This window comes from Manis javanica, chromosome 5, assembly GCF_040802235.1.
Source record: "Manis javanica isolate MJ-LG chromosome 5, MJ_LKY, whole genome shotgun sequence".
Taxonomy (NCBI): Eukaryota; Metazoa; Chordata; class Mammalia; order Pholidota; family Manidae; genus Manis; species Manis javanica.
In genome coordinates, this window is record NC_133160.1 from 140035507 (window position 1) to 140052067 (window position 16561).

A 16561-nucleotide genomic window follows, 5' to 3' on the forward strand; every position below is an offset into this window, starting at 1 on the left:
GGCACCAAATGAACAAAGTACTCCCGAGGTTCATAGCCCACCATTCAACTGACTGCAGGGTAGGGTGTGTACCAGACCCTATGTGCTTTGCTATTTTTCCCTACAGCATGTGCTCTTTTAAGTCTAAACCTACTAAAAAGCTAACCATCCTCCCTCCTTTGGTCCGATGTTGGCACCAAACTTGAGAGCAGCAAATTGAGCATTCCTTCTGGTGTGGTGGGGGAACACAGCCGAGGCTTCTCTCACTGTGCCCAGGGTCAGGATGAAGGAAAATGTGCCATCAAATTCAGTTTTGGCTGAGATTCTAAACAAGGTCTATTCATTTCCCTCAGTGAAATGCACCAGCTTCACACAGACTATTGCTCACTACCAGTTTTTACTTTTCCCCAAAGAAAAGCAAGACCACTTTCAGAGACCCCTAGTCATCCCATGCAACCCCAACAAAGAGCAAAGTGAGGTGAGAAAAGTACCCTGGGTGGGAATATTCGAAGTCTCTCCTCCTCCCCAGCTTATGAAGAAGAATTCTGTGTCTGCCTCTTCCTGCATCTCTGGTGTCCAGATCAGAATCACAGGTGAAGGCAGAACTGCCCATGAAGCCAAGTCTAGGTGGATTGGACCCTGGTTTGCCCCACTTCAGGGTCTGTGCCTTTTCCACTGTGTTATACTATCTCTATTAGGCCTTATAACACATTACTGAACCTCAACATTCCCACAATGTCCTATAGCTGTTTGGAGGCATCAACCTCTAAGGAGATCTCAGATGACCTGCAGAGGGTCGGCAGTGGCAGAGAAGGGGGAAGAAGCAAGAAAGACAAGAGCTAGAACAGTGGGAGTTTGGGAGATCTGGGGTAGTTGGGGCTGGGGAAGTTCTGAGGTGAGTTGGCAAGTGTGCAATTTGTATGTGTGTATGTGGGCATGGTGTGTATTAGAGAAAAGCAGAAAAGAGAGAAAGGAGGGCATTTTAGGAAGTTTTGCTTCATGTTATGAAGGGAACCATGCTATGGTATTTTTTGGAAAGACTTCAGGAAAGATTTCTAATGTTTTATTATGCTCAGTTGTTGAACTGGTGCCTCATTGACTATGATGCTTGAGCTGTGGTCACATGGAGATTGATTTTATAGGGGGGATAGTAGAAAAACTACATTTATAGTGCCTTTTAAAATAGGCCACTGCCTCAATTTGGTGAAACTCATAGATCTTAAATGTGAACAGTGGGAGGTTATCTACTAAAAACGTCTGAGATCTCCTTAGAGGTTGATGCCTCCAAACAGATATGCGGGAGCACTGAGGTTCAGTAATGTACTGTATGGCCTAATGGAGATAGTATAACACAGTGGAAAAGGTGCAGACTCTAAAGTGGGGTAAACCAGGGTCCAAACCTCAATTCTGCTTCTTATTTATTGGAAAGCTGGTTACTTACTTTTTTCACCTTTGTTTCCTGAGTTATAGCAGAGGTGCAGCAATGACTACATCGCAGGCAACTGGGAAGATTAAGAGGATGATCTAGCACTACACCTGATATACCGGAAGTATTTAACATATGATAGTTATCGTTCCAGCAACTTACACCTCTGGCCTCTGCCTGCTGTGTCTCCCTCCTGGCAGGTAACTTAATAACTTTAACCGGAAGAGAAACAGAGGCAGAGAACAGAACCTTGACCAGCTTTTCTGAGGAAATCTATAAGATAAACTGTTGAAGGAAAATGCTCTAGAAATTTTAAAGGAAGTTGTAGAATACAAACGTAAAATATAAGACATTGACGAGGATGAGCTGAGGCACACAAAAGCTGATCCCCAGTTACGCTTTGCGGGAAACTATTTTTGGCAGGCAAACACCCAAGACACCTGGGACTCAAATGGATTGCGTTGTCATCTTCCTAAAATTATGAAGTTTATGTAAAGGTTTTTTACTCCTGCTACTAAGTTTTCAACGCTTCTTGTGTCTATCTTTTATCCAAAACAATATTTTTAATTCAGTCATAATGTGGAAGCCTCTACTGCCTTTTCATCATTTCCCCTACTCTGACTTCCCTCAAACAATGAGACATCAGCTGATCTGGTATCAGTTTCATAAAATAAAGCAGATACCTTTTGAAAGCTTCCTAAAGTCAACAGAGTTTATGGAAACTTACATTTTTATTCATTTCAGGCAGCTCAGCCCTAAGCATATTTGAAATCTTATCTTTTGATTTAAGAAAAATACATCCTTTTTCTAAAGAACCTATGAGCAGGTTAGAGGAGCTAAATGGAAGGACAGTTCTGCCAGTTACATTCCTGCTGTATACTTCAGAACTTTAGCTCAATCAAGTTTCCAGCATTCAGCAGGCAAAGAGATGTTCTGTGAAGTGAGGCCCATCACAGAGCCTGGAAAGATATTTTGAAGGCAGTGGCCAAAGGGAAGGAAAAAAAACCCTAAAAGTTGAGTCTTCGCTCTCCTCTCTGTCTCACCATAGGTCAAATGACCTGTCACTTGCATGTGTTCCATTTCCCATCAGGAACACCTAAGGGACACAGCTGAGGGAAGGCGTAGCTCGGGCTTTGGGTCCATCACAGCCTTTACTATTTGTGTGATCTTGGGCAACTAATTCCCTTTCATGTTACCACATGTCCTCATCTGTAAAAAAAATACATCTAAGATGCCCTTCCAGCTGTAAGATTCTCTTTTTTCTCAGATGGCTTTCATCCTCAGGCAAGAGAAAGTAGGCATTTGATGGCAGCTCTGGGAAAGTTTAGCACCTGAGCTCAGAATACCTTAATATAATCTATTTGCAGTTACGCTTCACATGTGTGCACAGACACACAGTCAATGGCTTTTACAATTAAAATATGGCAAAAAATAAAAAAGCTTAACCCCCAATTCCTATTGTATGCAAGGATTTCATACACTGTGTCTCTTGCCCAAAGTCTAAAGTTTCTGGGATGAAACAGAATTCAGCATGATATCTAATGACCACGAAACTGAGTTTCAGGATGTAGCTGGATTGTGCAACACTGACAAACTGGCAGACTAAAGGGCAGCGCCTTAAAAAGCCTTTGGTATGCCAAGACCTAAATTTGAGGTCTTTCCCTCTGGTAATAGCTAAGAGTATCACTAACACCTAAAAAAGAATGCAAGCATCTGCAGGCGGTCGCCACACGGCTTCATATGTCAGCAATCGTTATGGAAGAAACGCAGATCCTGACCCAGGATCTTTGCATTCCTGCCAGGAAATGATTTTCAACTACTTTGTTTTAACACCTTCACCCCTGAATTCTTTGTAACCACAGCTGAACTCAGGGGCTAAAATACACCTATTCATGCCTTTGTAAAGCTACATGTGTTTATAATTTGGGATTGCTATGTGAAAACACACTTTTCTATTTATCTTTAAGTCAAGCAGCTGGGCCATCTTAATGGATTCTTCTCAACACCGGGCCATTTAGACACACAGGCACGAGTTCCAGGCATGAAAACCCCTCGGGCCACACTTCTTAGACCTCCACTGGCCCTGCTACTGAGGACTTCTTGATCAATAGATGGTCAGTGGCCTGTCTGCTCCCTGACAAAGTACAAACCACCCTAGAAATCTGTAGATACACTTGGGGAACTCTTATCTTCTTTTTCCTGCCATAAATATAGGAGGAAGAAAAAGACGTGTGTAAAATACAGTCACATAAAAGGCTGCATCTCTACGAATCCAAGATGGTCTCTGACATCTTCAGCTCTGCTTTGTATTTGAGATCCCCCCACTCCCTCAAAATGATAAAAGAATTGGTGTCTTTTAATTCCCAACTTTTTATAATGTAAATTTTTAAGCCTATTACAATAGTACCATGACAACTCTATACCCTTTATCTAGGTACAACATTTTGCCACGTTACCCTTCTCCCTTCCTTTCTCTCTCTCCACTTGAACATAAAATTATACATTATAGGCACAGACTCCTTTTTGCTGAACAATTTAGTTTTATACATTATGACATTTCATCTCTAAGTACTCCAGCTTATGTACCTCCTAACATCAAGAATACTACCCTATATTCACGACCATCCTTGACAATATAGTTATCTCATGAAGGAAATCCAACCCTGAGGGAATATGATTATCCAATAGCCAATCCACATCAAAATTTCCCCAGTTGTCCCAGTCATGCCTATGAGAGTTGCTTTTTTCAATCAAGAATCACACTTGCCATTTGGTTGTCATATCTGCTTAGCCACCTTTCCTCTGTAACAGTTTTCCAGGCTTTTGGGGCTTGGGGGGTGTCTTTAATAATACTGACGGTCTTAAAGAATGCAGGTCAGCTGTTTTACTGTATGTCCCTCAATGTGGACTCAGCTTGTTATTTGGATTTACCTGACATTCTATCAATGTGATGGCTGTAGTTTCTTAGTGCATCACTAGGACACCTTATGCCATTTGTACCCATTATAAGTATTGATAAGTTTGAACTTGGCCAGTTAACTACTTAAAGCTACAATGCCTTGACATGAACACTAAGCCATTTACTCACCTTTAATTTCAAGCTGTGGACAATGGTTATTCAAAATCTTACTCCCCAAAGCCTATCTCAACACTGGTATCTTTTATTTCTAATATGTTAACTCATTTTCTCCGAAACCAGGAGTTGCTAACTGTATCTTATAATAAAAGATCATATGGATCATAAACACCAAAGGCTTCACAAAGGAAGTGGTTTTGCATTGTGCCTTGAAAAACAAATAGGATTTTGTCAAGAGCTGAGGGAGAGCATTATGTTCATAAGAAGTATTGTGAGAAAAGGCATCATAGTGAGAGTGAATAATGTTTGCGGAATTGTGAGTTGACTGTGATAATCCAGACAAGAGATGAGGAAGGCCTGCTCGAGGCCTTGTCTAGGGGCCAAGGAAATACAAACAAACAGACAGACTAGAGAAATTTGCCGAATTCTCTGATAGCTGGACTAGGGCAACTGCACGTCTATAATGCCTTTACTGATGCTGGGAAAGTGGTGGGTGGGAGTGATCATGTAAGTCTACTTTGAATATGTTAGGTTTGGGGTGAGGGTAAGACATTCAGATGGAGCTGTCCAACAAACAGAACAAAAGGTCTGGAGTTCAGGAGAAAAAATTTGGTGAGAAATGATGATCTGGGTCAATGCTATGAAGAGTTGAAGTCAGAAGACAGACAAGTACGTGAGCACAGAAAGGGAGCAGATGATAGGTTTGAAGAGAGAACTCTGGAAGAACATTAACAGAATGGGGGTGTGGGGTCTCTTTCTTGCCTGGTCCCCAACTAGTGTGCTAGTTTTGGAAAATGTTGATCTGAAGGTAACTGGAGGAGAGGAAAAGAGTGTGACCAAATTTGCAGATTCAGGCATTAGTGAAGGACAGTAATTCAGTACACTTAGACAAGTATTTATTGGACTAAAGATAATTCTGTGTGTGTTTTTTCAACACCACCAAGCAATCAACACAATTCTGAACCTATTTACCTGCAGATAGTGTCAGACCCATAGGTTAAGGGCTCAGTCCCAGAAGACTAGCTCTACTTCAGATACCAATCACAAGTCTGGGTTCTCTCCTGTGCTTCTGATCACCTGGCTAAAAGTTGGAGGTTCCTGCAACCCCTTGGGTTTGATTGGCTAGAACAGCCCAGAGAACTCAGAGACATACATTACTTACATTTATCAGTTTATTATAAAGAGTATTATAAAGAATACAGATGAACAGCCAGATGAAAAAGTACATAGAGCAAGGTATGTGGGAAAGGGCACAGAGCTTCCATGCTCTTGGGGCATACCATTCTCCCCAAATCTCCATGCATTCACCAACCTGGAAGCTCTCTGAATTCTGTCCTTTAGGGCTTTAATGGAGGGGAGGCTTCATTACATTGGTGTGACTGATTAAATCATTGGCCACTTGTGATCAAGCTCAATCTCCCACCCCTCTCTCCTCTGAGGTTGAGGGGTGGGACTGAGAGTTCCAAACCTCTAATTACCTGATTGGTTCCCCTACTAACCAGCCCCCAGCCCTGAGGCTTTCCAAAAGTCACCTCATTAACATTAAGTCAGGGGTGGTTGAAAGGGGCTTGTTATGAATAATCTTTATGGAACTGAAGCTATTTTAGGAATCAATGACAAAAGATCAAGTATTATTACAAAGATGCTCCCATCACTCTCATTGCTTAGGGCACTCCAAGGGCTTAGGCATTCTGTGCCAGAAATGGATAAAGACCAAACATATAGTCCTTGTTTATATCACAACAGTAAGGTAAAGAAGATAGAAGTGATAAAGGATGAAGGTAAGACGGAAAACCTTAGTTGGGGAAGGGTAAGAAAGAGGAAAAATGATGAAAGAATGAAGTAGAAAGGAAATTCCAATGAAAAAGGAAAGAGGAGGAATAAAAATCAAGGACATAACTGGAGGAAAGCCACCCAGGCCCCCTTGTATTCTTGAATCAAATTGCTTGCCTGTTTCAAAGTAGAGGTGATAGATAAAAAACAATATATGATCTATGATAAAAACCGATACAAAGATCAAGGTACATGTCCCAAACCCTTAATTTTTCTAAAATTATTTATGATTCACATTTTAGAGTAAAGTTTCAAAAAACCCTTTTCTCGTTGCTTTTGAACTCCATGCTGCTTGCTTCTGTTTACATGGATTTTACTGGGCTTTCCCTGCCTTCATGCTGCAAATTTTGCTCCTATAACATTAAATCCCAGAGCTTCTAGATCGAGAGATGCCACAGGCTCAGGACCCAACAACAGTTATCTGTCCAGCATGTCAGCATCATTAAAACTATGGCCTTAACATTTGGAAGAGATAGATTTAATAAAAAGTTTTAAAATAATATATGTACACATTAATATATATACTATACATATATAAATTATTTTATGAAATTATTCAAATCCATTCCTTCCAAATTTATCTATCTACCCATCTATCTGTTTTCTATATATTAACTTAGTTGGCTACATGATTCTGACAAAATTGGGAGGATTTTTAATGTCTAATCACCAGTTTACTACTAACCAATATGAGAAACAAAATGCATCCACAGAAATAACAATTCTTACAATTAAAAAAATGCATTTCATTCAACTTGCTGAGACCATGTGCCTTATTACAATGACTCTCACAGTTCTCAAAAACAGTAGGGTCTGCTTTTTTTGTTGTTGTTACATCTAATTTCAATTAGTCATCATGATATGGCTAAGAAACTTTTTAACAACAATCAGTAAGGTCTGCGTAGGAGCCTGCCTCAATTCTTGGCATTTTTCTAATTGTTTTCTGCAAAACACATGCATAGAGGGTGGTCACAATGGAAACAGTGAGTTGCTACCAGGCCACCTTCATCCTCAGCTCTTTGTGTGTGTGTGTGTACACGCGCATTATGTGTACATGTGCACATGAAGTTCCTTCCAGAACTACACAAAAGGCAACATTAATGAATTAAAATTAGTTGCCAAGAATTATGGACAATATCAATGCATGAAAAAAATCCTGCTTCTAAAAATGTATGTGAACACATGAGTTTTATCTGTTTTAGATGGGTAGATTCAGAAGCACAAGGGCTCTGCATGACCAGTTCTCCAGAATACATAAGGATCACTTCAGCCAGCATCCACTGTGTCTTTAGAAGGGTTGGTCTACAAATGTGGTATTCAAACGCAGGTAGATTTTTAAGATTGAAAACAGCAATTTATCATTAAAGTGTTGCTTGTCAATCATGACATTCTTTCTCTCTACCGCCTCTCCCCTTCATTCCAGGGGAATACAGTGAAGAACTGAAATGAGGAAACTATAATTACAATCACATTCCTCCCCTGGGGTCAACCTAATTATCAGCCTCTCACCCCAAAACAAATTTACCTCTATAAGAAGGAAGGTCCTTATTACTCATGGGAAAAATACAAAGATTAAGATGCCATTTAGGAATAACCACAATCTTTCATTTTTAAGTGACCTCTCAGTTTAATGGATTCAACGCATTCTCATTCAAGTGGAATATATATTGCAGGAGAGAACTGTAATAAATGGCACTGTCATGACCCTTAGGTTAGAGCAAGGGAATATTGGAAAATAAATCTCAATTCTGGATACTCACCAATCCCGCAATGGGGGTAGGCAATCTATTGATCTTTTTAACAAGTCCTGGCTTTATAGCATTCAGCAACCTGTCATGAAAAAGGCAGAATGTCAAATGAGACATAAAGCAAGATGGATCACACAAATCACCTTTATCTGGGGCTACAGCTAAATTGCTGAATAGGAAAAGTAGTGAATTTAAAGCATGTAGTAAATCTCAATAATCTATGAGCCTTTGTGCATCCAAGTGAAGAGCTTTGGCAACATCAAGTTTGTCTGTGGCAGGTGAAGTTTTAGAGTTTGGAAATGTTGGGAGAGACGAAGGGATGGAGACTGGGAGGTGCTTCAAGGGAAAAAACAAGGATGTGAGCTGGATTGAGGCTGGGAGGGAATTGACTAGGATTGGAGCCAGCTATTACTGCACAGGCAAGGCTTGTTCCCAATTCTCCTGGCTAAAGCAGGGGTCTCTCCAGGGATGCACTAAGTTCAGAGACCAACATCTGTCTTTGCAAATCATTTGCCAAGACTAAGTCTACCTCCAGACCGCTCTTGCTCATTGAGGAGAGTGGCTTGTTAAATGTGGTTGATCTTTACTTAAGAAAGGGAAGAATATGTTTAGCCAGACATTAACCAATCTTTAGGTTAACATCCTAAAGACTTTAAACAAGGCTGACCACAAATCCCTAGGTACAAAAGATGTGTGAGCAAAACATTTTGGGGGTAAAGGTTGAAATCATGTAAAAATGGTTAATATAAACAAAGGAGAGCAAGAGAAGCAACCATCACTGTTCGTCTTCAGGAAATGACAGTTCAAAGTGTAAAGAAATGAGGAAGGCAACCTGTAAAACTGAAATAGGGTTGGCATCAGGGTGACATGGTGGGATGCAGCACTTGCAAACAAGGTTATTCCTAAAGGAACCATTGAAGGAAAGTGGTTGTAGAAATGGAAGCATTTATTCCCACATTCAGGAATTAAAGGAGAGGCAAAAGGTAACTTATTTCAGGATACATGCAAAGAGAAATTTATAGTAGGAGTTCATTATAATCAGGGTTCAGCAAACTACTACCCATGGGCCAAATCTGGCCCAGTCCTGTTCTTGTAAATGAAGATTTACTGGAACACAGCCATGCCCATTTACATATGTATTGTCTTTTGTGCTATGACAACAGAGTTGCATGCTTATATATATGGCCCACAAATGTATATGACATACAATTTTTACTATTTGGCTCTTCATAGAAAAAGTTTGCCAACCTCTGTTATAATTCATGCAATCCAAGATTATAGCACATTCTGAGGAACCTATGCTTGATAGATTTCTACAAATCAGTAACAAAAGATTCTTTTAAATGATTTACTGATTAGTGTTGAATCTAGCCTATAGTTGACTTTGACACACTAAATATTAATAAATTGAGGAATATCCCTACAATGTTTATGACAGACAAGATACTATTTTTTTGCACCAGGGATTTATTATTTTCACTGCAGTTCCAACATGCTGCCACCAACAGGTGACACTTGGAGTAGATGTGCATTTTTGCCCACTGAGGGCCAAGATGGCACTCTTTATGAACTCACTTAGTTTCAACTATGAGTTTAATTTTTTTCTAAAGTGCTTCTTTCTAATTTACTTTGGAATTATTGATTTTTCAAGTCAGAAGACAATTTGTTCACTCTATTCATTTTGCAGCTTAGAAAACTGAGGCCTGATGACCATGAATGAGTGACTTCCCCAGAGCTGATTAGTGGGACAGTCAGGCCCAGCACCCAAGTTTCCTAGATTAGCATGCTGTCTAGGGCAGTGTCAATGTCCCATATCTTGTGGCTTAAAATAAAGACACAATGTTTCCTAAACAAATTTTTTAAGTGTACAAAATTCTTAAGACACATTACTTTTCTCAATAGGTCTTAACAGTATCATTTAAAACTGGATTTAGAAAATAATATTCATATACAATATTGATAATCCAAAAGGAATCAAAAGGATGTATAGTATAATGTTAAGTTTTGCTGTCATCCCTGTCCCACAAGGCCCCTGACTTTTTCCTGAAGGTAACCTTAAAGACTTCCCAAAAATAAGTGTAAAGGTACATACAATATTTTAAAGAAAGACAGAGGTAGTTTATAATATGAACTTCCACAACTTGCTTTCCCACTTAACAATATTGTTGGAGATTCACCAACACCAACTTACCTTGGAGAATGTGCCTTATCAATATGTGGACCTAAGTCCTTTTAACGGCCGTGGGCTATAGCTGCTATGAAGCCAGCAGTGGGGTGGGAGCCATAGCTCTGGAGCACAGCCGACTGAATCCAAGGCCCAGTCCAGTCGTTCACTAAGTGAACTTTGGACAGATACATTAACTTCAGTTTCCTCAACTGAAAATATAATGGTACCAATTGCATAGGTGTCAATGAGGCTTACCTGTGATTAAATATGTAAGAAGCTAGTGCAGAACCTGGTGCATAATAAGTTCTCTATAAATGTTTCTCTACATTTGTGCATATTTATTTAGACTAATTTAATTATAGCACTTTTGATCAATCATACTTAGAGATTTTCCTAATGAAATGCCATTGCTACCAGATTCCCAAGCTTTGTTGCTAATTAGCCCAAGTAGGAAATACAACAAACTTTTGGTAGGGTATTTGTTGTCCTTTAAAGAGACACATTTGTATTAATAATTTTAGGCATGATGGCCCCCACCAACTCCTCTTTTATACAGGTTTACATTTTTAAAACAGTCTTAAATACTCATTATATTCATTATTTTATAGGATTATACTTATATGGCAGAAATCTTCCCTGTCCCATGAAGCTGTTAAAAAAAATTATAATGCCAGACCTTCATTAAAAGAGCAACAAAAACTAGGTATCTGTCAAAACATTTAACCACAAATTAAAAAATAAAAAGCCAAAGTGCTCTTAAACCTCTGAAATATTTTCAAGATGAAGGCAGCTGTGTTTTTTTCACATACATGTTGCTGCAGTTCGTACAGTTTACAGTATACAACAATAAAAGGTAACATTGAATTTACATTGCAGATATGCCTAGCACCTGCCTATTTTGTATTTTGCATTAAACTTACGACATTTTTATATATATTAGGAGTTGGAGGAGAAGTTCAGCAGTACAGCTGTGTGTAAAAGTCAAGAACAGTCTTGACTGCAAGGATGGAATTATATTAAATGCCACTATTGCTCTCCTATGTAAATTAAAATATAAATATTTTGATGACATGATTTAAAGTAGTGCTGATGATATTTTATATTTATGAACCCTCTTAGACACATTGTCCCCCAGCTCTCCTGTCCTGTAGAGACAGGTCATGTATTCATCCCAGCATTCCTGCAGAAGAAAGGGCTGAGCCCCAGATGTGAACACTTAACGCAGAGATGTGCACAGCAAGGCTGTAGCACAGCTGGCATGGCCCTTATGTCTTAGGCCCTTCATTTGCTACCTCCACTTGGTGTTCTAGAAAGTCCAGCTTCAGTATGTGTCATCAAAGCACAGATAACACACACATACTATAAGCCCAAACAAACACTATCTAAATACAAATGAGATAATATCAACACTAGGCTGGAATAAAAAGAAAATGGAAGAGGGTTTCTGCTGGGAAATGGTTACATATAAGACACATCATACTCAAGTTTTGTCTATGGATGACATACAACAGCATCATGAGGAATTTCAGAGGATAGGAGGTGGCCATTCACTTGCCGGCAACTCTCCAGCCAACAGAATCCCATACCAGCTCCCCACGTGAGACCCGTGCTCCCCTAAACCTATAAATAGGCCTTAACAGGTAGTTTGCTCTCTCTACCTGGTAACAGATCATCTTTGAACTATCTAAAGACATTTCTGAGAGATTGGCATAATTCTACATAAGCAAAAAATTAAAGATTTGCACTATTCCATGTCTTCTGCATTAAATATAAACACAACTACAAACAACATTAAAGACAATAAAAAATATCAAAGATGTGAGAGCTAATTAGGATGAACTAATTTTTAGATGTGTGTTTATCCAGTCACTATTTATCCAGAGCCCGCTGTATATTGTGAGCTACCCTAGGCCCAGGGAAGGCAGCAGTGAGCAAGACAAGGGCTCTGCTCTTGGGAACTTACCTTGGCACAGGGGGCAGTGGGGGCGACAGAAAATAAAGTCAGTAGATGAGGAAATTTCAGGAAGCATAAGCACTGGAAGACAAGTAAAATAACAGGCCATGTGGGTGGTACTCTTACTGGATGGTCAGAAGGCTGCTGTGGGGAGGTAACATTTGAGAAAAACCAAAATGATATAAAGGCATTAGCCAAGGAGAGATTAAGGACAAGAGTTCCAGGCAGACTGAAGAAATAGTAGAAAGGCCCCAAGACAAGAGGGGGCTTGATATATTCAAAGGCCAAGCAGAGTGAGAGGAGGAAGAGAAGCATGACATGAGGGCCAACATGTGAGCAAGATGCAGGCCTGCCTAAGGCACCCAGATTTTTCTCTAGATACAATGTACTCAGAAGTACTTTGGATACGATGTACTTTGAAAAAGACTTTAAAGACAGAGACTAAGAGGATCTAATTTATAATTTTTAAATGCCACCATATGTAAATAAGTACTGAAATAAATATACAACAATATGCATACAGAAATTTTTTGCTTATTAAAAATCGTGGGTATCAGAAAGCATAAATAAAACATTGCAAATAATTTACAACACTGAGCTTGATAAAGAGAAAGATACAGTGAATGTGGAGTGAGTGGTCTAGATTTTAATAGCTAAATTCAACATTCCTTAGCTATGAGCTGCCGGGAAGTCACAGGATCAGAGGCTCCGCTTTCCCTTTAGTACAGTGGGGATTTTGGCAATCTCACTTTCCATCTAGGACTGTGGTGAGGAGCCAATGGGACAAAGTCTGCTGCTGGCATTTGGTAAATGGAAACTTGAGCATTCACACTCCTTTAGTGTATTGAGCATGTCCCTTTCTGCTAAGCAAGTACAAGTCATTTTAGTTTCAATTTGTACTGATTTTCTTTTTCTGATGACCTTTGGATAAAAATCTCACATCAATGAATCAAGACTAAAATACAGGGAAAAGTGAAATGTCTTCAGCTTGCCTAATAAATCTGGTAAGAAACACTTAAAAAGAGGAAGAAAAGTTATGATTGGGGTAATCCTCAATTACAAAAAAAGCTAATGACATGGAAGGTGAGCAAAAAATACATGTTTCTTGTATAACACACATTAGGTGGTGGCTACTAAACTCTTACATTCGAAATCTACAACACACTGTGATCTATTTCAAGTAAGGCTATTCCATATGTTCCTTCATGTATGCAACACATATTTATTGAGCATGTATGATGTTCTAGCCTGAAGCTGGGCATAGGATACAAAGGAAGACATGGCTGACTTTGGGTTCTGACCCTCATAGGACATGCTCACTTACAGGTTTAAGACCTACAGGAAGACCACAACAGGGCACATGTGCAGTTACCACCTAATATACAGCCATCTTCAGTTTTTGAGAAGGTGAATTAAAGACATGCTCTGCACACATTCTATGAATACAGTTCTTAAAAGATTAAAGATTAGAGTTCTTAGAGAAACAGTTGTTGAGATACCCAGGATTGATGCTGATGTTGATTAAACCGCAGGCTGCATTTTAAAACTCTTTGTAACACCCGATGTCCAGCTTATGGTAGACTTCAATCATTGTTCAATGGTTAAAAAATACAAGCTGCAGAAAAAATTTCTATGTGCAATTTTTTAAAAAACATCTCAAATTCCTACTCCAGGACAGAAAGGTCTGATTTCATATCGACTCTTCTAGCAGCCAGTATAATAATTCTCCAATGGGCACAACACTGAGGATACTGTTTTAATGGATACATTATAAGACCATCCAGACATTGGGAATTCCTCCATTGAGAAGCTTGTTTGTACCTGAACTGTAATATAAACACTAAAGGCAAAATTTTAAAAAGATTGCAAAATTCAGCTTACTCTACAAGTCATTCAATTCAGAAATTCAAGTCTAATAATTATCCTACAGTTTGGGGGAGAAGAGAGAAGCTATCTAGACCTTGAACACATGGTTGGGAAGTTCATGCTTAATCTCATGAGAAAATCACTTTACTCTTTGCAACAAGAGATTACATCATCATCTCATTAGTTTCATTGTGCAGCTGCAATAGGCAACTAGGATCACAAATTACCTACTTTGAGTTCCTTCTAATTTGGCTCAATAATGTTTTTCTATGGGTTTCCGTGATCACTTTCTGGGTTTGACTATGCACCCTGCACAAAGTATATGCACTTTCATTTAATCTAAGATGGCAACTGTTTTTTGAATGTAAGCATAAGATCAATTTCACCTTGACCACAAACCTGCTACAGATGTCATTTTTAAGTATTTCTTTTCAGAGTGGTCTTGGTAAAAGCAAGAAAGTTAAGAAACTTTCTGAGGTCGAGAAAAATGGACTAAAACATAGGAAAAAGTGCAATCTGAGCCAAAGGGGAATTTCATATGAACAAAATAGTGATGAAATGCAAATTGCCACCATTAATATCTACCAAATGTTTGAGGAGTACTATGCACTGTCCAGAATGTGTGATGTATAGGTCTGTTTAAGCTACTTGCCTTGAACATAACTAAAGAAGGGATCATAAGTGCTTTAGAAGGTCTTTCTCTTGAAATTCCAAGAAATTGAGACTGACTATGAATTCTAGAGCTCAGCAGTGCTGTTATTATTCTAATACAGATCCTGTAGCAGAGACTATTCACCAAACTGGTCACTATTCCCTCTTGGGCAAATGGCCTTTGGGTTTGAACCCAAAGTGACATTTCCCACCATCCTTTGCAATTTTCTACAGTGATAAACCTGAGTTTCAGCCAAGAGAGTGTGGGCAGAGTGATATATATCACACCCCAGCTTGCCCCTGACATTCTCCCAAGCAATTCTCCATTCTCTCTCTCCTCTTACATTTTCTAGTTAGATGTTGACAATGAGGAAGACCTTAGAAGTCATGCATTGAGTATGAAATTGTATCAGCTTGGATCCCTGAACCACTGCCTAGAGCAGAGTCATCTCCACCCTTCCCTGCTGCCAAAATTCAGCTATACGAGAGTTAGAAGTACATTTTCATTGTATTAAATCACTGAGATTCAGGAGTCTATTAGCTACAGCACCCAGCATTACCTTAACTATTGCAGTTCTCCAAGAAGTGTTTTTTTCCAATAAAAAGGGGTCCTACTTTGCCAAACAACACCCAAGAAAATCCTGTCCTAAAATGCAAAGTTAAAAACCTAGGTACATCCTTTCCCCTGGATTTTGCTGGGAAGGCAGCAGGAAGGGGAAGGGCTGAAATTTGCGATATTGTAAACAAATGGACCTGTTTTTATTTCCTTATATTTATTAGGGTAAAAAAAACTCTTCTTACAAATCACTCTATTCTTAATATGAAAAAACTTAACTCTAATAAAATAATCTCTAAACATGGAAGGGAATTTACACCAACTATCTGAATATCTTGGAGTCTTTTGGATTCATTTTCAATCTCTTTCATGGTCCAGCCTTTGCAGGACCATTCCTGCTGTCTGGAAATTATGCAATTGTTGGACTAGAAGAGGCCTAAAAGTCAATAAAATAATGTAGATAAGGAAACTGTCAACAGGCACATGTCTGAGGTCAGAGCTTCTAAATGGTGGAGTTAGGATTACAAACTCAGATTTCTAAATCTGAGAAGAGGGCTTTCCTATGATACTTTAGTTTTTTGCGTGTCAATAAATAACCTCAACCACTGGTGTCTGCCATCTTGAGCAATCTGCCCACCCTACCCAACTGAAAAAAAAAAAAGAAAAGTTATGATTTGGGGTAATCCTCATAAGAGGATTCTAAGCCTGGCTTTGGCCTCGCTGCTTCCCTCCTCCAATGATTTCCAGGCTCCTGAGGACCCAACAGATGCCCTCCAAATGTCTTCACCTCTAAGTAAGCTCCTTCAGCCCAAACTGCCTTTCTCACCATGATCCTCCCACTCAAGATTCTCCCTGACTTTATAAGCTGCATATTTATATGACACAGGTGATCAGTGACCCATGAAAGCTGGCAATACATGAAGAAAACTGAGTATAACCAAATAAAATGGAGACTAAAGTTATCCTGACACAGGCAATAGTATGTGTAATCATCATTGTGCTATGTAGTAATTATGGATAAATGATAGTAATTAGTATTTCTTCTGCACAGTTAAAACCTGGTTTTGCTGGGTTTGCTGTCAGGAGGGTGAAGTGAAAACTTGGAACATGAAACTGCACGGATGCATCTGAAAGCCCCTGTAGCCAGACTTGGTTGGGAGGAGCATCCAGCCCCTTGTTCTCCACGCTTCTTTGGAAAGAAGTGCTCAGAACCAAGAGTTCTGGGATTGAGACCCCTAAATTTCCATGAGTAAAAGGACCCTCCAGAAACAGAAAAGACCTGCGTTTAAATCTCAACTCTGCCAC

General features: G+C 39.3%; 1 protein-coding gene across 27 annotated transcripts in view; it reads right to left on the minus strand.

Moving 5' to 3' along the window:
- The window catches only part of LIMCH1 (LIM and calponin homology domains 1), a 321073-nt gene that overhangs the window by 163200 nt on the left and 141312 nt on the right, over window positions 1-16561 (minus strand). For all 27 annotated transcript variants that reach the window (XM_073237696.1, XM_037002554.2, XM_073237698.1 and 24 more), the window contains exon 3: window positions 8075-8144. In XM_073237696.1, the coding sequence (XP_073093797.1) occupies window positions 8075-8144 (70 nt within the window). The remainder of the gene's footprint in view (window positions 1-8074; window positions 8145-16561) is intronic.